General features: G+C 43.6%; 1 protein-coding gene across 2 annotated transcripts in view; it reads left to right on the top strand.

Moving 5' to 3' along the window:
* The window catches only part of anapc1 (anaphase promoting complex subunit 1), a 101601-nt gene that overhangs the window by 48360 nt on the left and 30203 nt on the right, over positions 1 to 23038 (top strand). For both annotated transcript variants that reach the window (XM_030069903.1, XM_030069902.1), the window contains exons 33-43: positions 78 to 218; positions 4444 to 4596; positions 5697 to 5778; positions 6208 to 6299; positions 7963 to 8097; positions 8455 to 8537; positions 9358 to 9436; positions 9962 to 10036; positions 11915 to 11976; positions 12758 to 12902; positions 14152 to 14345. In XM_030069903.1, coding sequence (XP_029925763.1) covers positions 78 to 218; positions 4444 to 4596; positions 5697 to 5778; positions 6208 to 6299; positions 7963 to 8097; positions 8455 to 8537; positions 9358 to 9436; positions 9962 to 10036; positions 11915 to 11976; positions 12758 to 12902; positions 14152 to 14345 — 1241 coding nt within the window. The remainder of the gene's footprint in view (positions 1 to 77; positions 219 to 4443; positions 4597 to 5696; positions 5779 to 6207; positions 6300 to 7962; positions 8098 to 8454; positions 8538 to 9357; positions 9437 to 9961; positions 10037 to 11914; positions 11977 to 12757; positions 12903 to 14151; positions 14346 to 23038) is intronic.

The following is a 23038-nucleotide window of genomic DNA, read 5'->3' as shown; positions in this document are numbered from 1 at the left end:
TAAGCTCATATAAATAAGTGTGACTTGACAGGACATTAGCAGCAGGATCAAGAAGCCTCTCTTTTTTTGTGTTTAAGGTGGATTCTGCCTGGATAGCCTACAACAAGCCAAAGAGCCCTGAGCTGGCTAATGAATATGCAGGATTCCTCATGGCCCTCGGTCTCAATGGACATCTCACCAAGCTGGCCACACTCAACATACATGACTACCTCACCAAGGTACATACACTAACAAATAGTTACGCATGAACTGTAGCAGTGTAAGTTCCACTCAACCCGTTGACTTAGAAAGCACAAAGAACACACCCACAAGCTGAAATCATACACACCCACATGTACATGGGCACACACATCTGTGTTTTAATGAGTACCACTGTACCTGAACACTTTACAAAAGACTGTAGATGCTATAAATTACTGCTTCTGATAAAGGTACAAACACACCAGCAAAAGCATGATACACTCACAAACATGTACAGAGCAGCAAGAAAAAAAAAATCAACTCAAATACATTTTATGCACATCCACACAAGCACACACACACACACACACATACATATGCTTTTCTCTGGATGAGTGAAAATGAGAACAGTGAACAGGCATCAGAGCCAGGCGGCCAGTCAGAGTGAAACTCCTGTGTCTTGAGAACTTCGTAATGAGGCGAGTCCTCTCCCATTTTCAGGTGAGAAAAACAACAGGATGCTGCAAGCAAACGGCCCCAGGCTGGGTTTAACACAAGGCCGTGTAAAGATATGATTATTGATGTGAACTATTTGATTCAAAACACACATTAGGTGCGGTTCAGTTTACTTTCAATTTACATTCAATTCAGAATAATTCATGTTCAGTTCAGAATAATGAGACAGCTTCCGTTCTCTTCTCTTAGTGAAGCGCATAAACAAAAGTCCACTTGCTGAATTGGTTGAAATGTAAGTGGTTCCTGAAAGGTGTTTTCTGGGTCCTGGTGAGATCTTGTCAACAATTCATGAATGGCTCTTAGGAACAAGTGCCATGTGTATGGCGAAATCCAAGCCAGAGTGGTGATTTATGAAACAAGGAACTTAATCCCTTGGTCAGCAGACTGCACTGTGTTTTCATCAGTTTTCTGTGATAAATCAAAATCTTAAACTAGTTTCACTGGTTCACTGGTATTAACGCTATCATTGTCATTTGTCGGACCACATGAATACCATTTTATAAGCTTGGAATTCTTGTAATTTCTGAACAAACACTCAGATGCTAGTTAGTGAAGGCTTTCTTGGTCAAAATTATATCATCTAAACAATTCAAATACATTCATCAAGTGGAGACATCTTATTGATAATGTAGCCTTGCAATCTTTTCTTCACCAGTACTTACTTACATATCAAATTTGTCATTCCTCTATGGTATTCCAGTTCCTGGTTAGACATACAACCTTCTTATCATTCATTATTTTAAAATGCTGCCACACAGTTGTTTTCTGTGTCAGTGGCTCTTTAGTTTCAACACCACTTGTTAGATGAACCACGAGACAGTACTGGCTAACTTGAACAACTCTAACTAACCATCCAGCCAACAGAGAATGTGCAGCAAGTGTAAAATGAGTTGGAGTCAATAGGTGGAGCTACACAAGAGATGGATGGATCTTCCCACAAATCCAGTCTTTGGTCAGACAGATGGGGTGCATTTATCATGAGAGACATTTAATTTATTTCCAGGGTTAGTGCCCATCTAAATTTGTGTATGTATTGCAAATACTGAAGTGAAAGAGGCTGTGAAGTCCAAATCTAGATTTGAATGTCACCCTAACAAACCTTAACAGAACCTAAAATATCTGAAGTAGACCAGTTGGGGCCAGGCCTGATAAATTTACTTGTATAGTTTAAAGAGACAGTTCACCCATTTAGAAAAATGTGATATTATCTCACTTCCCCCATAGCTGTTCTGTAGGACAGTAGTGGTGCTGTCTTCCTCTCATTGTTACTGAGTGCTGGTTACTGGCTGGATGCTCCAAATGCTAACTGTTAGCCTCCAGCAACTGACGTGGACTTACCCCCAGCTAGCATTCTTAAAAATACCACCCAAGTTGTTAAATAAACAAGTTTGAGTTTGATGGTGTGTAGCAGAATTTTTACATCCAAATGGCACAAGGTTAACCATTAAAAACAAACAAAAAAAAAAAAAGCCCAACCAAATAAACAAACAAACAAAAAAATAGCAATGGTAGATGATGATGACACGAAAAATAGAGTTAAAAATCCATGTGCACTCGGTTGTTGTATGTCGTTACATTTTAGTTCTGGAAAGCAGCACTTCCAAAGTGATGTTAATCTTTCTTTGAGTGGATTAAGACAGTTAAGAAGGTGGTTTTTAAAGCCATACCACAAAAAAATGTGTGAACTATCCCTTTAAATCATCGCTTGATACAATCAGATTCACTTTACTTGCCAGGTACAATCGATGCAGAGCAATTTATCCTGCAGTAGAGATGTAGTGACAGCTTACAGGAACACATCACAGACTGTAAATGATGTTGTAAGGACAACAGGAACTTTTAGCGTGGCAGAGTAACACATGATAGTTAAAGGAAAAACACATTCAGTAATTGAGGCCCTTGAGCGTGAATGAAAACCATGAACGTGATGAGCGTAGTTGACACCAAAGCCTGTTAGTAACTCGTGGTTTTCAATGGTTTCTATTCTCACTCTGAATGAGAACTGACATATCTTGGATCATTTCATCAGAATTGTGATGGGTTGTGGTTGACAAATAGGAGAGGGGTGTGTGTGTGTGTGTGTTTGTGCGTGCGTGTGTGCGTGTGTTCATGCATGTGTTCATGCGCGTGTTCGTCCGCGCGTGCGTGTGTGTGCGCGTGAATGCATGCATCCGTGCACCTGTGCATGTGTTTTTGAGCCTTTCAGTGCCTTAGGCTCCGAGCTTCTCCCTTCATCAGAATCAGAATCAGAAATACTTTACTGATCCCCATGGGGAAATTGGATCAAAATACCAACCATGTAAGAAATAGATACAGGATCTCACTTTACAACTGCAAAGTGCTATTATTATTATAGTAGGTATTTTGCTGCTGTAGGCCTGCAGTGGATTTAAATAAAAATGTTTTTTTAAAAAAAAAAAAAAACACAAATGTATCCTACCCTTTATAGTGTATTGTATGATGTTATTTGCATTTAACTCTTATCTCGGTCTCTCTTCTCACTTCCTCAGTGACTTCCATGTCTGATACATGTGCTCTGCTTTTCTCTGCTTTCCTTACACTTTCAACTTTTTATTTTAGATTAAACTTTCACCGTGTTTCTTTTTAAAAATTTTATGATTTTATTTTAGATGCTTTGTCCTTATCATATTTTCTCTGTCTCTCACTGAGTCACACGGACACACGGCTGTATTGCTTTCTGATGTTTATCTCACTGCCCTGAACTAGAGACACGTAATCTAACTCTCACCTTGGTTCTTTCAGCACTTGTTGAATTGAATTTGCATTAACTGGCGCAGTCATGAAATTTAGAAAACCTTAGTCACACGTATTGATCTTTCCTTGGATTTTTCTGATGTTTTGTCATCACATTTGTTTTTGCAGACAGGTTTGAAGTTAACTGATTGACTAAGGGATTGGCCCATTGCCCAAATTGTCCACTTACCTGCTGAATTAATCAATAAATTGGTCATTTAGGTGATTAGTTAGCTGATTCATAATTTGGTTTGTTGGTGGATTGATGATGTACAGTTGTCGTATGCATCGGCTGCTGAGTGGCATTCAAGAAGACAACTTGTTGAACAAAGGAGGAAACCTGTTTGTCTTTGTAATATTAAACATGTTCTCTCTCACTTTCATACACACAGACTCACGCGCACACACACACACACACACACACACACACACACGCACACACACACACGCACACACACACCCATGGACTGTCTATGGGTGTCTAATGAAAGCTGTCAGTCATGGTGTGCTGGTGTGTCCTCCTTCTCAGGAAGCTGGTTTATTATTAGAGCCTCTTCAGACTCTACAGTCACAGTCAGAGCTGGTTAGAGTGGAAGTGATTTGTTCCACTGCAGCAGGTAGCCTTTCTGTGATACAGAGCTGCATATCACACCACATAACCTTGGATAATTTTATGTTTTGCTTTGAATAAAATATGTGCTCTCATGGTGACTGTAGAGTGCTTTGGATAAAATTGTCTCCCAAATGGCATATGCAGTATGCTGGGAAGGCCAAGTGCTGGCAGTTGACTGCTGCTTAGAATTTTATAATTGAAACATCTCTTTAAAAAGGTTTCCCCTCCTTTTGTGCACAATATTGAAGGTTTTTGAAATCATGCAAGGAAACAGTAGCTATAATCATATTTATTTTTGCCAGCTGATGGCTTCATGTTCTTCTGTTAAACCCACAAAGTCTGTCACCCTGCTAATGATAACTGTCTGACCTCGTTCACAGGGCCATGAGATGACCAGTATCGGGCTCCTGCTGGGTGTGGCTTCAGCCAAACTGGGCACCATGGACATGTCAATCACCCGTCTGCTCAGTATACACATCCCCGCCCTGCTCCCGCCCACATCTACTGAGCTGGACGTACCACACAACGTACAAGTAAGAATGTGTATATGTGTGTGTGCTTAGTTTGCATATCTACACATGGTTCTACAAGGTATGGATCTACGAAGGTTGTGATTAATCAGGTATAATGGAAATGCATGATATATCATGCTGAGATTTTTAGAAGAATTGGAAATATAACATACACTTAAAGGCCAATGATTTTGAATGTTAAGCTCATATACTACAATTTCCCCACATTTTAGATTGCAAGAAAACAATTTTGCAAATAATGTAATGGCACTAAAGATTTCACAACATATTATCAAAATAATTTAATTTTTAAATATGAATTTTTTGTTGAATCACCCACCCGATAATGTGCTGCTTCTGTCGCTAACAAGGTCGTAGCCATGCATAAACCCCAGAACTGAAATCTGCTGTGTAAACCAACCATTTCTCCGGGGACTGTTTCCCCAGGCGGAGGAGCCATTTCACTCCGCCCAATTTCAAGTTATCAAAACACAACAGTGCTGCTGCTTTTAGGAAAACTAATGTGGACAACTTTATTACAGTGATGGAATACTGGTGTGAAGAAAGTTTGAAGTCTCTGAAAGTTCATTTTCATATCGTAGTGGAATGAAAGTAAACCAGTGGCTGGATAAAAGACAGGAAAAATGATAAAGGAATTCTAAAATACACCTGCTTGCTTTAGGAAGATATACATACACTTTGTAGATATTACACTAAACATGCAAAATCACTGGTGTGATCCTTTAAGGCTGTTTTACAGGTGCAAAACATTGTCAGATGACAGATTTTTGTGTCTTTTGAATGTCTTTTCGGAAGTCAGGCACTGATGAAAGACATGTCTTGTAACCATAAAATGGCAAGTATTTCCTAATTACAACATTATTAACTGTGGAAAAATAAGGCGGCAACATACGGTTTTGTATTGTGCAGTCCTAGCGTGTGTGTGTGTGTGTGTGTGTGTGTGTGTGTGTGTGTGTGTGTGTGTGAGTGAGTGAGTGAGAGGTGTGTTAGGATATATAAAATAATTTCACAGTGCATATACATTTGGTTGAAACATCAAATGCAACCCAATACTGTCCTCTATTCTCTTCTCTTCTCTTCTCTTCTATTCTATTGTGCAGGTTGCTGCTGTGGTAGGCATTGGGCTTGTTTACCAGGGAACGGGACACAGACACAATGCAGAAGTCCTGCTGGCTGAGATAGGTGCGTGTGTGTGCATGTGCATGTGCATGAGCATGTGTAAGAGTGAGAGGATGAGAAAGGGAGAGAAAATTTGTAATATGCCATGAACACACAATGACATTTTGACAGCCATATACAGAGGGAAGTAGCCCTTCTTTATCACGCTATGTTTTTTGATTTTATCTGCTTTTAAGGGGAAACATACAAGCTCTGTTAGTAAAAGTTCAAAGCTCTATCTATTAGTGTGCAAGGTGAAGTGGCAGACCCTCTTTAAACACTTGAAACTGTGTTCGACTCTTGAACTTTGACCTTACATGGAGGACATTTGTCATGCAGCCTCATCCAGAGGACCACTGTGTGCAGCTTAGTATGAAGACAGTAGTCCTAATGCTTTATACACTCAAGCTAAATAGATATGGTAAAATACTATGTGTGTGTGTGTGTGTTCAGGTCGACCTCCTGGTCCAGAGATGGAGTACTGTACAGACAGAGAGTCCTACTCTCTAGCTGCTGGACTGGCTCTGGGCATGGTGTGTCTGGGGGTGAGTTACATGTACAAAGACACACACACACACACACACACACACACACACACACACTGTATACATTTACATACACACACACACACACACACACACACACCACATGGCTTTGGTCAAATATTTGCAGATAATTCTCAGTGTTTGTTGTAACCTGCATGGTGTCCCTGCTAGGTTTATTGCATCAGGGCAAATCAAACATTTGGTGCTCATTGGATTGGCACTGATGCATAAATCCAGTTCCCATCAGTCATTCAATTGATATGGCATCCTGGACTTTTGAGAGTTGTATTTCAGACAGGGAAAGTCATGGAATTGGATAGCCACTCTGGGGAAAACTGGGCATGTAAGGGAATTTTACTGCACAGGAATACAACAGAATATGTTTTGCTACTTTTTTCATACACCCATTTTATCAGATGGTGTTTTTTTTTTTTTTTTAGCCCTGCTACAGGTGGAACAAGCCAGGAAGGAAAAATGTTTTTAGGTCATTGAAATACTCCGACACAGTTATGTAAAGAGACGGAGAAGTCACAGAATATTACATCATGGGCACTATGAGAACCCTGCGTAAATAAAGTCTAAAATAAAGTATTTGGAAATGTTTTACCCGTTTACTGTCCTGGAATGGCTTAACTGGAATACACATGCCATTATTGTGCTTCATAGCATTAGTAGTTGAGGACCAGAGAGTTTCAATTCATATTTCAGTGTGATTTTCATGAAACCCATTTTCCCTCACTAACTAAACACTGCAGTGGTCAGTAGAAACCTGTCTTTCTTGCCTCTTCTGCAAAGGATTTTTCCCTGTAACATTAATTAATGAATTAATGAATAGAGGTGGGGAAAAAACTGATTCACTAGTATTGCGATTCCTATTTTTGTTTGTTTGTTTGTTTGTTTGTTGTTGTTGTTGTTTTTACTATTGTTTAATCAATTTTTTTAATGGTAGTGAATTGATTTCAAGTAAATATTTAAAGATTGGCAAGGGAAAAACTGGCATTTTCAAAGGGTGCCTTGACCTCTGACCTCCAGATGTCTGAATGAAAAAAGGTTCTCTGGGCAGCCACGGCTCTCCCCTTTGCAGACATCCCCACAGCTTCATGAAACTTTACATCCACAATCTAGAGGATCATTCAAAAAACAAAAGTCACAATAAAATGTAATGTTGAATTGCAGTACCTGTGGAATCACAGTACATATTGAATTAGCACCCAAGTACTGTGATAGTATCGAATTGGGAGATAAGCATATCGTCCTGGCCCTATTTCTGAATGCTGGTGCAAAATTCCGGCTCTAGAAGGTCTAGGTCACAGCCTGATGTTTACCACTGAAGTTAGAAAAGATTTTTATTAAACTCCAGTCTGGCTAGAATAGCGTCTGAAATAATAAAAATACACCACCAAATGACAAAATGCGCTAAGGAGGCACATTGCAGATGGCTGTTTTTAACTTTACTTTCCTTTTTAATGAATGGGCTGAATGACAGGATCTATAAACTGTGTAAATACATATAGCTTATGCATGCTTCCTTGAGTATGAATATGTTCCTAATGCATTTTGTGTTTCTCACTGTTCTTGTCAGTGAGAAAGAGGAAGAACAGAAAGTCTCACACTATTTCTCACTGACCTGTATATCTCTCTCTCTCTCTTTTTTCCCTTGCAGCATGGAAGTAACCTGATTGGTATGACAGACCTGAATGTTCCAGAGCAGCTCTATCAGTACATGGTGGGGGGCCACCGCAGAGCCCAGGCTGGGGCTAATCGGGAGAGACACAAGTCCCCCAGCTACCAGATCAAGGTAGACTGACAAATCTACTTGTGCCTGGGACCTTTCAAGAATTTAGGAGAATTTAGCAGCTTGATAGTAGCATCACCTGCCCCGTGTTTTTGACAAAACAGCAGAAAGTCTGAGATTTCATGGACTCCTATTCCCCTCTGAACTCACTTAGCATACATGACTTGCGTGCACTGTAATCAAAATGGCACAGAAATGGACCGTGTCTGTTCAGGATGGTTGTTGAGATGTAAATTTAGAAATACACTCTGCTGACTTTAGTCATTGCTGGCGACTGAAGACCTCTAATACAGCCATCCAAGGACCTATAAAAATCGTAGCTGTGTCTGTTTTGTGTGACGCTATTAATAATTGTTCCAGGAGGGTGACACCATCAACGTGGATGTGACGTGTCCAGGGGCCACGCTGGCCCTCGCAATGATCTACCTCAAGACCAATAACAGGTGAGCACAGAAAAACAAGAGAACACAAAATAAAGCACTAGATTCTGTACTTTTCATAGGTGATTGTACGTGTCTTGATTCCTCACCTGACAAAAAGTTGTTTTGGTTGGTTGTGTTTTTTCAATCTGCAGGATTTTAGCCATATTGAGTTGATGAAATTCAGATAATGATTTTATTCAAAATGAATATATGTGGTTTTGGAAATTAGGTTTTTAAATAGCTCAACCAAAAATGCAGTAGTATGGTAGTATTAGGTAGTAGTGGGAGTCGTAACACAGGTGTTACTTGACATTAATTCATATTCTGTTCCATTTAGGTCTAACAGAGCCAGGGTCCTGCTGTTCTTCATGTTGACTCACTTGAAGGACTCTGCCTCACTTAAATGGAACAGAACCTTAATTTACGTCTTTAGTAACACCTGTGTTTTCCTATTATTTCATGTCAAAACAGCTGCTGTGAAACAATTATTTGACAAGCATGTTTTATGTAGCAGTTGCAGCTCAAATGTCCTTACAAAACTGATTGGAAAAGAAATGACTCACTCTTACCCTTCTATATATGTGAACATGTAGCAGAGCATCCTAACCTCGATGTGAATAATCAAACAGCGTAAATCACAGCTCGCTGAGTCCTATTTTCCCATTATACTGCAGATGAGCAAGTCTGTTCCAGCCCCCTTCAAAGCTTAGTCGTCTTCTGCTATTGGTCAAGAGGTTTCAGTCCTCTCCGAGGCTCATCCGATGCCGTCTCCCTGTTGGTGGAGAGGGTACTGAAAGACAGCATTAACACCTCCTTGTCGCTTCCTGGTTCTGTCCCCTAGGTCGATCGCTGATTGGCTGAAGGCTCCAGACACCATGTTCCTGCTGGACTTCATCAAACCTGAGTTTCTGCTGCTGAGGGTGAGTGTGGGAGTGTCAGTGTCAGTATGTGTGTTTTCCAGTTTAGTTCAGTTCAATTCAGTTTTCAGATTCACTCTTTGAGCTTTAATTGTATGAAGTGCAGTTCAGTGTACATTGTCAAAGGTTTGTAGTAACCAATAATGATAATGAAAACATTTAAAAACGGATAAAAATATGTGTAGAATATATATTGTGTAAAATAAATAATTAGATGAATGTAAATATTAGGCGTTGAAGGATATACTATGTAGAGATTATAGCAGAATGAAAACTATAATGAAAGGTATCAAAAGTAAAGAAAATGCAGTAGTGGACTATGCTGATACATAATAGGGAGACATCTTTTTTTTCTTCTGCCATTGTCTCTCAGGTTGTAGCACATCATGATGTGGCAGGTGGCAATATTAACTCACGCACTTAAATGTCAACAATCTCAATTTATTCAGTTTGTAGAGATGAGCGATTATTTGGTGAATTCATTGAAATAAAGTTTTCTGATCTTTCCTTTCCTTATCCTAACCCTAGACTCTTGCGAGGTGTATTATCATGTGGGATGAGATCCTGCCTAATGCTGCATGGGTCAGCAGTAATTTACCACAGGTGAGAAAATACGCATTTTTTATCTTCCAAAAGTCACTTTGAGATAAATCAAAATGTTGTATCTGCAGAGTGGAGGTTCGTAGACTTGACTTAAGCCCTTTTGCTTTTTGGGGAGCATAGGTCATTCATGAACTTCCTCCAGCTGGTTCAGTACTTCCAAACCTTGTTGAATGTCTTCCATGAATGTTTCTGTAATCATGTTGATCCACTAGGCGGATGATTGGTCCACCTAGCTTTACCAGGGCCCCGTTGGCCAGCGTGTTTCCATGTGGGTCCAGGCAGACCTTTATGGCTACCGTAGCGGCCTGGATGGCCTTCACGGCCACCCACCATACTTCGCCCTGCCTGGCAGTCCCGTACTTTTAGCTGTTTCTGCCTCTCACGACATGGCCGTGGGGTGGAGGTTTGTAGAGACACGGGGTAAAGACCAGCGTGTCCAGAGACCCTGAAAATACCCCAATTGGAAACTTTGAGTTGCTAGGAGGTTCCGCTTTAGAGATATGGGCCATTAAAATTTTGTATCACTAGAACAAAGAAATTTTATATCTCTGGAATGTGGTTCAGTTCTGGAGATACTGCACCATAGGTAATGGTAGTGATATGTTGTTTTTTACTGTGATAAGAAAAATTTCTTACCGTCACAACCATAACCATTAATGAGTCAGAGGTTTTAATGCCTTGATGGTGACCACACTATCAAGACCAGCATCCTTGTATTAACAAGTTGTAGCTTTGATGGTGGTGGTGGTGGTGGTGTGGAAAGTTTGCCAGCAATACCTTGTCAGAAATGAGTAACCTGTCTCTGCTTTGTGCTTGTTACTGTTTGGAAATAACAGTGGATGTCCCAATTAATGGGATTTTATTAGCTCTTTAAATTCCTCGTGTTCTCTCTGATTTGTTTGGAATAATCAAGTAGACTAGATAGTTAGCAAGAGCCCCTCTGGTGACAATAGCTAATGCTTTTTCCATTTTCAAAGACTTGAACTGATGTCTGTCTATGTCCGTCTGTCCTAGCGATCCACAATATTGGATTTTTTGCTGATGTTCGATATGTTGATATTTTCCAAATCTTGGCCAACTGCCATCATGTGTACCTACATTGATACTGATATAGGCACCTAATTTTTTTCCACGTAAATGTAGAGATCAAGTCTTCAAACTTTAAGATTCATCCAACATAAACAGGCTTGATGATGCTCTTCCCGAGACAATCCTGACATCAGCTACAACCTACTGGCAGAAATTTTCATTTTGAGATGGTACTTTGCACAACATTTCATTTTAAAGCTGATATTGGCCGACATCTTTTGTCTATCTCGTCAAATTTATTTTCCATTTCCCTTTATTGCTCCACAGCCAGGCTGGTGGAACTGTAAAATGTTTCGTTTCCAATGAGCCAAGATGTTAGAGATGTGGGCTTGTGACTGGAACGTCACCAGTTTGAATTGCCAGACTGTTGGGGGGAAAATAACAGTGTTCCTAAACAGCCAGTGATTATATTGAGAGCTTCTGTGTGACATGTATTTTTCATAAGGACTATCACTGCATGATTTATATTGAAAACTGTCCAAATTCTTCAAATCCAGCCAAGTAACTGAGGTCTGGAAAAAGCATGGAATTTTGAAAATGAAACCGCTGAGGAAATAGGGAATAAAAAAATATAACTTCCTCTCTCATTGTTTCTAGTATGAAGACCAAAGCACTGAATCTCCAACTGCTGCAGTGAAGCAGCTTAATAGCCAGAGGACTGTGCTTGTACTGGGCAGCTGCCAGGGTCAATGCTTATAAATGTAAAGCAGGACTGTGCCAAAAAAGAGTAGACATACCCTTGATAAATAAAAGTTATAGATCTAAATGTAGTATTTGCTTTGTGACCAGATAATCCAGGAGAATATCGGCAACGCATCGGTTTCAGAGGACATGAACCTGGAGACACTGGTGTGAGTACTAAAGATCATCTTTACCATTTAAATTTTGGGTCAGCCCTGGCATCTAGCATTGTATTATCAGGGAAAGCTGAACTTGTTCATTGCTGTTCCTTTATATTCCTACTTTGTCTACCAGTTGCACTGATGTGAAATTAGGCTCATTCTTGATTAATAATTTATTCTGCCTTTTTCTCTAGTTGTGGCAGTACTTAGAGATGGGTAAAAAACCCATTAAGCTGCAAATCATGTTGTTTTTTGTTTGTTTTTTGTTTTTTTTGTTTGTTTTTTGTTTGTTTGTTTGCTTTTTGTATGATTTTTGTATTGCCATGCTGAAACTGAATTGATATTTGTGCTTAATTTAAATCAAATTAAATAAAATTTTAATTAAAATAAAATTATGCAAACAAAAAAAAGTTACATTAGTTGGACATCTTTATTGATTTAATTTTATTCATATTTTTATTATCAAATTCTTAATTTAACTTTATTTTACTTATTTTTTAAATTTTTTAAAATGTAATTATTTATTAAAAAATTAATTACAATAATTGTAAAACTCAAAAGTCCTTTATTTCATCTAAAATCATACAATATTGAATTCCAGTACAAAATCATAGTAATTACAGAATCACAATATTGTTTTAAATCCGCACCCAAGTATCCTGAATTGAGTCGTGTTGATGAATCATGGTAGATTCCCATCCTGAGTAGTGTGTTTTGCTATTATGTTCCACCAGCATCAAATGAATGTTCACAAAGCACAAGTGTTTTGACACGAGCTTTTTCTCCTCAGCCAAGCCCACGACTACATCATTGCCGGGGCCTGTATGGCGGTGGGCTTCCGCTTCGCTGGCTCTGCTAACTCAGACGCCTTCGACTGTCTTTACAAGTTTGCCAGGAGATTCATGAAGGGTCTGACCCCTGCTGCTGCTGCTGTGGTGAGTGTGTGTGTTTATGTTTTTTTTGGTGTGGATTTAGGGTTAAAGGGAAAAAAATCATCATTGCATGATCCACATGTCCCACAATACCTTTCAACAAACTCTCATAGGAGTGTGAGCACCAGGGTGCATTTGTGTGTAAACCACAGTCATTTTGAAGTCGCTGTTGCGGCATGGGGAGACCTGGGGACGGTCCCAACAGTGTACTCCCCACAACACAATGGCTTTCTTCAACACCAGTATCAAATTGAATAAAGCCTTTTTGAGAATCCAGTGAGTGGTGTGTAGGAACTTTATTCCCTGTGCAGTATTTCTTATTGACAACATGACATGTGAAGCATGTTACATACAGTTTTCTCTTTCCAAAAATAATATATAAACAGATATAGATTAATACAGATACATATTTTGGTATATCATATATGGAGCAGACACAGTTCATTTTTGTGTTTGTATTCCAGTCAAGGATTCATATTTTTTTATTACCTCCTCCCACAAAGTTAGTTGCATTCCTTCTGTTTGTTTGTTAGCAGGATATCTCAAACAGTTCTGAATGGAAAATTTTGTGGAAATGTTCGCTGTGAGCCAAGAAATAGCTGATAGGTTTTAGTCAAAAGGGGGCATGCCAATGGGTGTAACTGATCACAAGCAGGAATATAACTTAGGAATGTTTTGTGGAACACTTCGTAATGGGGCCAGAAAGAGCTGAGTACATCAGTAGGCCAAAATGGGACATGACTGTGGGCGCCACCCATCACAACAGACTGAATAACTTTGAAACAGATTCATGTAGCATGGCAAAACTTTGTGGAAAGCTTGATCATGGGGCCATTGCCATCAGTTCCACATGCTGGCACACAGACTGATACTATGAAGCAGAAAGCGTCTCCTGTCATGTGTCTGAGAGTGACACATGTCCCGGGGGTTTGAAATCTGTGGGTGGATCTGCTGTCCAGGGCTATGCCACTATATAGAGAATGGATTCTGCAGCTTTTGTGAGGCAAGTGTGGGTGCACTGTGGCTGATCGGCGGATCTGTTTATGTCAGTGTTAGAAAACAAACACAAAAAGTATTTGAATACTGATTTTTGCTGTCAATTGCAATGGCAATTATTGAAGCTTTGAAGCATTTGGGTCGACCCTAGCATTTATACAGAGATGTCACTAGTGAGGTTAACCTCTTTGTATATCTGTTCAGCATGTATCTTCTTGCTCTCTCTCCAAATCTCTATCTTCCTTTGCCTCTATAGACGGGACATTACAACCTGCACACCTGCCTGTCCATGATCCTGCTGTCTCTGTCCATGGTGATGGCCGGCTCAGGAAACCTGAAGGTGCTACAGCTATGTCGATTCCTGCACAAGCGAACCAGTGGCGAGATGATCTACGGCTTCCACATGGCTCACCACATGGCGCTGGGCCTGCTCTTCCTGGGTGGAGGGAGGTGAGACGAGCGTCCAGGTTTGAATGTGCAGCAAGATGTTGCTGAAATACTTGGAAAAAGTGAATTGCAAAACATACACACAGACACTTTGGATTTTTGCACATCATTCTGTCAAGTGGATTTTAAGCTGAGGACATACAGAGAGGTTAACTTCATTCCACAATAGCCCATCATGTGGTGCCTGCATGCTTGCAAGTAAGATGGAGTGGTAAACACACGATGACACACACACACACACACACATAGACGTTGACACACACACACAGTTCTTTATAATTTCATAAGGGCTGCTGCTTCTGGGAAGGGCCAGGTAAACAAACACACACACACTCACATTGCATGCAGAATGGGTGACAGACACATACACAGCGAACCCCACCCAGTTCTGTTTTGACTGTTGAGTTATGCTTAATGAATGGCACATACACACTCATACACACACAAACACCCAAACCAGGTTCATCCAACCACTGTGACCTTGGCGTGTGTATTTTCAAAAGAAACAACGGCTTCTCCTCTCTCATTATATGTCGCAAATCTCTCTCCACCTACAGCCGCTGTCAAAGCAACCTTTTGATTTTATTCTGGTCACATCTTATTTTAGGCCTACTAACTGGAAGCCCACGCAACAGCTGGGCCTCAATTTGCATGGCATGTCGTTTTATTTAGGGGAACAATCCTTGAGTGTGTTACCATAGGTCTGCTGAGGTCAGAGGTTGCGGTGGGGAATGGAGTCATGGTCTCTTGTTGTTCCATTCATTCATTCAATTCCAGCCCATTTGTTGTTCACTCATTCGCACCATTTCATTGAGATCTCGCTTTCCTCACATTTTGTTTATAGCTGTTTTTTTAACGTTTCTTTTGTCTCTCATTTTCTCACCTTTTTTTAAAACAACGTTCTGATCCTGTATCTCTGTTTTTCTCTGTCTCAGTTTTTTTCCCCCCTTTCTCTCCTGCTCGCTCTTTTTGTTTGCTCAGTAAGTTTCTCTTCCCATTTATTTTATTTTTTCAGCAGGAAGCTGAAGTGAAAGTGTAGTTTTTTTTTTCAACAAAGGTTACACATGCTGTTCAGACTGTGATCAAACTACAAGCTCTTAGTTTTGATCACTAATTTGCTTATTTTTAAGAATGTTAGCTGACAGGAAGTCCACCTCAGTGGCAGGAGGCTAACAGTTAGCATTGTGAGCATCCAGCCAGTATCCAACACTCAGTAACAATGAGAGGATAGCACCATTACTGTCCTACAGAACAGCTTAGGGGAAATGAAATAATATATTTTTTCATAATGAGTGAACTATCTCTGTTAAGTATTCCACTTCCTCTAGTCCACAATGTGAAGGAATCTAATGACAGTAAAAAATCTTATTTGATCCTTATGGTGAAATGAGGTCTGTTATTTTTACTTTGGCAGCCTCTAATGGCCTCTGTACTGCAATTTACACTTGATGCCAAGTTGTTTTTTTTTTTTTCAATAAATCGATGAGTTACGAATGTAACTACGGTTCTATGAGTCCCGAATGACCGCCAGAGGCGGTGCTTTAAGCACTGAATAGTCCCTTCGCGCATGCGCAGTTCGAGTATGTATACCAAAAAAGTCACCTGTGACACCTGGATGACCCGGAAAGGGTATAAGTTCCGGGGTCAACCGGCACATCATTTCCTACAGAAACTTCTCGCGTGATCACGAGGATTCTGAGTGACTGAGCGCTCTGGCGGTCATTCGGGACTCATAGAACCGTAGTTACATTCGTAACTCATCGTTCTATTTCGTCCCTTCTGACCGCCAGAGGCGGTGCTTTAAGCACTGAATGACTTATACCAAAAGTGTCACGAGGAATCCTGACTACAAACTCATTGAGCAGAATCAAGGACTCCAGTAGGAAGGCTACACCCAGTGGATGGGGTAATAGCCGCAATACCCTGTGGGCCCTGGTAGCTACAGAAACAAGGTCGAGGACCGGGACCATAATCGAAAAAGAATACCTCACTGCGCAGAACCTGAGGATTCTGGCTGGAGAACAACTCCTAATGGAGGAGGAGTGGCCACGTTCACCCTGTAGAACCTGCAGAATGTGCTTGGTGATGACCATGAGGCAGCTGCACAGATGGTCCCTAGAGGTACGCCTCTCAGGGCCGCCCATGATGTGGATATGCTCCTTGTTGAATGACACTTCACAGCAGGTGGCAGAGAGCGGTTAGCCAACATGTAAGCGTGAGCGATGACATCCACGACCCAATGGGAGAGACGCTGCTTAGAGAGAGCAGAACCCTTCTGAGGCCCACCATGACAAATAAAGAGTTGTTCGGACTGACGAACACTTGCAGTAGCAGCAATGTAGGTTTTGAGTGCCCGTACCGGGCACAACAGTTCCGGTTCGTCCCCTCCATCCCCTACTGGGGGGTTGAACCGCGTGAGCCTTATAGGCTGATTCAAATATGACCGAGACAGCACCTTTGGGAGAAATGACATATTTGGCCAAAGAGTGACAGTCGAATCATCATGGTTCCATCGTAAACACGAAGCACTTACCGATAGAGCGTGCAGCTCACCAACGCGCTTTGCTGACGTGATGGCCAGCAAGAAAGCAGTCTTGTAAGCCACCCATTTCAACTCCGCTTGAGCCAGAGGCTCAAACGGAGGCTGGCATAAGGCATGGAGCACCAGGGAAAGGTCCCATGCCGGAACTCTCGGGGATATTGGGGGATGCAGCCTCCAGGCCCCCTTCAGAAAAAGGGACACCAGACTGTGACCCCCCACAGTGTTATTGTCCACTCTGGCATGATGACACGAAATAGCAGCTACATACACCTTAAGAGTTGAAGGAGACCTGCCCTTGTCCAAGAGAGACTGCAGGAACTCCAGGACCGTCGGTATTGAGCAATTAACTGGGTCCGCCTTCCGACCTGCACACCAGTTACTGAATAGCTTCCACCTATTGTCATACTGCAGACGGGTGGATGATGCCCTGGCATTCAAGATGGTTTCCCGAACAGCATCGGGACAGCCGCTCAGCAACGACTCGGGCCCTCCAGTGGCCATACCCACAGCTGGAGGTTCTGAGGATTGGGATGCCAAATCTGCCCCCCCAATTGAGACAGCAGGTCTTTCCTGTAGGGGAGGCGCCAGGGTGTACCGCAGCACAGTCTGTGAATGAGAGGGAACCATGTCCTTGCTGGCCAGAAAGGGGCCACCAGTAAGAGTCTGTGACCATCCTGAAGGACCCTCTGAAGTGTCGGCCAAATCAGAGGAAGCGGAGGGAATGCATATAACAGGGTCTTTGGCCAGGGGTGAGCCAGCGCATCCTGGCCAAGAGGGCTGGTTGTCTCCATCAGAGAAAACCAGAGGGGACAGTGGGTCGTCGCTTCTGAGGCGAAGACATCCACTTCTGCTCTGCCGAAGAGACCCCAGATAGTGCGTACCACCTCTGGATGAAGGCGCCACTCTCCAGGTGGAGGCTTGTGACGTGACAGGAAATCCGCCAACTGGTTTTGCTCCCCTGGGACATATACTGCCCGCAGACTGGTCAGTCGGGGGGCTGCCCATGTCAGGAGCTCCTGTGACACCTGCAGTAGCTGTGCAGACTTGGTGCCGCCCTGGTGATTTATATGATAAACTGCCGAGGTGTTGTCCGACCGTATGAGTACATGTCGTCCTCTCAGATACGGCAGAAAGTGCTTCAAGCCCAGATGTACTGCTCGCAGCTCTAGCACATTGATATGTCTGGCTTGATCTCGTACGGGCCACTGACCTTGAGCTATTCGGCCTTTCCACACTGCACCCCATCCTAAGGGGCAGGCATCTGTGGCAACAACCTCTCGCCGAGAGGGAATAGAGCCCATGGGAACACCCTTGGACAGATAGGCCCTGTCCCTCCATGGAGCTAAGGCAAGGATGCATTGCCGAGACACCCTGATTTTTCTGTGTCTGTGTCGCCTTATGTCCAGGTGGAAGCTGTTCAGCCATTTCTGCAGAGGGCGTAGCGACAGCAAGCCCAACGGAACAACGGCCGATACTGACGTTAGTTTGCCCAAGAGGCGTTGGAACATGACAAGGGGCAATGATCTGCCTCTGCGGAACAGAGAGAGCAGGTGAAGAATGTCGTCCACACGTTGAGGGGACGGGCAAGCCTTCATGGTCAGTGTGTTTAATGCCACACCGATGAAGACCGTAGACTGAGAGGGCTCCAGGCAACTCTTTTCTGCGTTCACTTTCAGGCCTAGTTGGGAAATGTGAAAGAGAAGGTGATCCGTGTCCTGAACCACTTGAGTTCTGGATGGAGCACAAACCAGCCAGTCGTCCAAGTATGGCAGAACCTTTACCCCTTGAGACTGCAGGGGTGCCAGGGCCGCTGCCATGCACCTGGTAAACACCCTCGGGGAGAGGGAGAGTCCGAAAGGGAGGACCCTGAACTGCCAGTGACGGCCTCGATAGGCGAACCGTAGGAATTTCCTGTGGTGAGGAGCGATGGGGATGTGAAAGTAAGCATCTTTCAGGTCCACAGATGTAAACCATTCTCCTTGGGTGACAGTTTGTAACACATGTGCTGTGGTCAGCATATGAAATTTTATTACCTTCAAATATTTGTTGAGCCCTCTTAAGTCCAGAATCGGACGGAATCCGCCAGTCTTCTTTGTAACGAGGAAGTACTTTGAGTAGAATCCTCCGGGCTGTTGCAGAGGGTCTACGGCCTCGATCGCGCCCTTGGCCAGGAGGGCGGACAACTCCTGGTCCAGCGCTTGAGCTTTTGCCGGGTCGCTGATGGTGGTCATCGTCACCCGGCTGGAGGGAGGGGGCCGGCGTCGGAATTGAAGCTTGTACCCGTGGGTTAAGGTGGCAATCACCCAGGGGTCCGAAGCGTGAGCAGCCCAGTAACCGAGCTGCTGATGGGAGAAATATCCGACAGCCGGCCCTGATGCCTCATTTACTGCCCCCCTGACCTCTAGGGGCCGTGGGGGGGCGCCGACCAGGGTCCTGAGCTCCACGTCGTGCAGAGGGCCAACGGGCCGTGGTGCGAGAGTCCCTGGCTGGCCTCTGAGTGGGACGACGAGGACTACGGCGCAGACTTGAGTCAGTCGGTGGCGGTAAGCGAACCCGGGAAGAGGCCGAGGGTCGGGACATGGGGGCCCTGGACCTGCTGGGTCTGTTGGGGGGAGGCATGCTTCTAACCAGGGTTGAGAACTCTTCCCTGGTCTGCCGAGCCTTCAGTGTGCGCTCCAGCACCTCCTGAGCGGCTGAGCCAAACATCTCCCCGGGCTCCACTGGAACATCACGGAGGGCCCTCCTGCATGCCTCCGTCAAGGGCGCCTGCGCAAGCCACACTTGCCTGCGAGCTTGCACCAAGAATGACATCATCCTCCCCAGTTCCCTCGACATTAAGGCAAACGCCTGTAGTGACGCATCACTGAAATTAGCTGTGGAGACATCAGCACTGCTGTCCTGTAGTGATGCAGACAGGGCCAGCAAGAGATGGGAAAGCGAGTTACCAATGCGACCAGCCCGTGCTCCGGCATTATATGCCCTTGATATCAGGTCATCTGTGACCCGGCACTGAGGTCGAGGACATCTGGCAGCTGCCCGCATTGCCTCATCGGGAGACACAATGAGGGACGCAATAGTCGGTTCGATAGAAGGCATCCGGTCGAGGCCAACCGCTGCCGCATCATGCATAGCTGCCAGTGCCCGGCCGTCAGAAGTGAGACGAGAACAGGCTCCAGTGTCTCGCCAACATGAATGCAGTTCCTGGAGATAATCCCTCGAAGGAGGGACAGTGAAGGAAGTGGAAGCGCCGCCCCGCCTAAAGAAGGCGGTCCCTGGTGTTGATTGGGCTGGCTGTGGGATCTGTACCTGTAGGCGATCCACGGCCATGCGTAGTATGTCGGACATGGAGGCGTCCGACTCCCCAAGCATACTCTGCGGGCTTTGAACTGAAGAATGGGAACCCAGTTCTGAAGCATGGGAGTGTTCATCCTCTTGCATACCAAAGTCAGTGGCTGAGGCCGCAAGAGAAAGTACATCCTCCTCCGGAAGCAGCAAGGGCATAGGTGGGGTCTGTAATGACATCTCTGTGTCTACTGGGGGAGCATCAGACTGACGAGTCTGGAAAAGGGACCTCATCTCCGCAAGTTCAGCAGAAAGCTTCTGTACCTGCTCAGCAAGCCTGCTATCCGACTTCCTTTTCTTTTCAGTAGGAGCAGCTGCAGTTGATGCCTCTCTCCTGCGCTTTGAACGAGTAGACTGGGCTGGAGGCAACTTACCAGATGGTGGGAGGTCGTCTCCACCTATTGAATGGTCTACCTGAGCCAGCCTAGCAGCCCTTGACGCAAACGACATACAGTTGCAGTTCATGCAGGCGTTGTCAGAGAGTCCTTCTCGAAGGTGGTCTGGGCCGAGGCACACCGGACAGAGGTCGTGGCCGTCATCTTCCGACAAAGCAGTCCCACAGTCAACACAATGATGTGCATTCTCCATCATCAGAGCTCTGGTCCAACCACCTAAGCTGAGGGAAGGATGCGAACACACAACCTGCACAGCAGAGGGGTTCTAGGAGGTGCAGGCTTGCAGCGGGAGCGAGGGTGAAAACACCGTACTTACCGCTGTAATGCAACCGGCAGGAAGCTGGCTCGTAGCAGGAGAGGGGAGCGCAAACGCTGCCTTCACTGCCGCAAGCGCCTACGTTGGTGGTGAGCCTGTAGCAGGAGCGGGGGCGTGAACACAACCTTCACCGCTACAAGGCGCCCAGCAGGAAGCTAATCTGCAACAGCGGAGGTGAGCGCAGACGCTAACCTCACTGCTGCAAGACGTTCACCGTTGTAATCACAAACTAATCACAGCGCAACAGTGCGCAACAAACAATTATCAGCAAGCGGGAGCGGGCTGCGCAAACGCTGCCTTCACCAACAAAAACTGTTCAATGCTAAACAAAAGACACCCGAAGCAAAAGACTTCGGCGAATTCCCTCTTAGGTAATAATAAAACTATATTATGGAACGAAATGAACTTACAATGGGAGCGGAAAGCGCGAACGCTGCCGTCACCAACAAATGATATCACAATCAAAACAACGACCGAAGCAAAGTTAACTCGGTAGTAAACTTATATTTTGCAAGCATGCAATACTGGGGGGGGCAAAGCGCACACGCCAGCCTCACCACAATGTAGCGATATAAATATAAATCAAACAAACATACCTCGAATCCGGTTGTGAGTGAAGAAACACAACAAACCGTCAAACAATCCCAATAGGAATGTGGTTCCGTTGCAGCCCTTGGAGGGCGAATGCTCCGCAGCTCCGACCTATAAAGATCACAGGGCTACCAGCAACGGTATATTATAGTTTCAGAAAAAAAAACGCTTAGCCTGAGCTGCTACTGCCTGCGACTCGCACGCGAGAAGAAAACAGGAAATGATGTGCCGGTTGACCCCGGAACTTATACCCTTTCCGGGTCATCCAGGTGTCACAGGTGACTTTTTTGGTATACATACTCGAACTGCGCATGCGCGAAGGGACTATTCAGTGCTTAAAGCACCGCCTCTGGCGGTCAGAAGGGACGAAATAGAACTGCTGTTTCTGACATACTGCTTTATGGCACAAAATGAGAGTTCTGAATGTAACTGTGGTTTTGTGAATCCTGGATGGCTGCCAGGAGACATCGCGTTAGCGCCGGATATCTCCAGCACAGTTATGTGCAGATGGAGTCAATATATCAACATAGTCAGCTGTGACTATGGGATGACGTAGGGTGTACACCCCATTATAAACATCATCACATAATCTGTTCCAATAAAACCTCTCCCAGATTCCAAATGACAGAGAGCTCTGCAGGTCATCCATAATTCACAGAACTGCACTTATATTCAAAACATTCAAAACTGTCGTTCTGTTTCATGACAGACATTTCATTGACAGAACTATTGTCACAGCTTGGGGACTTTTATTGTTCTGTTACCTGTGGCAGTTTTTCATAGTGCATCTTTAATTTTAGAAACACAGTGATAAACTTAATAAAATGATAGCACTTTTAATCTCTCTTCAATATTTGTTGCAGAAGCAAAATGATTTAAGAGTAAAGTAACTTGGAGGCAGTTACAGCTGAATCCAAAGCGGGTTGCCCTCTATAGAAATTGGGCCACCCACGAATAATTATCGCCCACTAATCCAACAGAAATGTATTTTTAGATTTCTGTTTATTTTCTCATTTTCATTTATGTGTAAGTTGGAAATATAAATTGTTAGCAATGCATAAATGGCATTTCTGTGCTGTTCTGCACATTTCAATTCCTACCCCTCTCACCCCCTTACAACCCTAAACACACACACACATACACACACATAAGCTCCCACCAATCCCACTAACATTGATTCTTTCAGGGGAAAAAGCTACATTCAAAGACAAAAGGTAATGTAAGTTTTAATAAATGCTCAAACTTTTTATATATACAGTACAGGCCAAAAGTTTGGACACACCTTCTCATTCAATGCGTTTTCTTTATTTTCATGACTATTTACATTGTAGATTCTACCTGAAGGAATCAAAACTATGAATGAACACATGTGGAGTTATGTACTTAACAAAAAAAGGTGAAATAACTGAAAACATGTTTTATATTCTAGTTTCTTCGAAATAGCCACCCTTTGCTCTGATTACTGCTTTGCACACTCTTGGCATTCTCTCGATGAGCTTCAAGAGGTAGT

Source organism: Myripristis murdjan, chromosome 15, assembly GCF_902150065.1.
Source record: "Myripristis murdjan chromosome 15, fMyrMur1.1, whole genome shotgun sequence".
Classification (NCBI taxonomy): domain Eukaryota; kingdom Metazoa; phylum Chordata; class Actinopteri; order Holocentriformes; family Holocentridae; genus Myripristis; species Myripristis murdjan.
The sequence above is the reverse complement of the archived record's forward strand: the minus strand, read 5'-3'. Positions and strand labels throughout refer to the sequence as shown.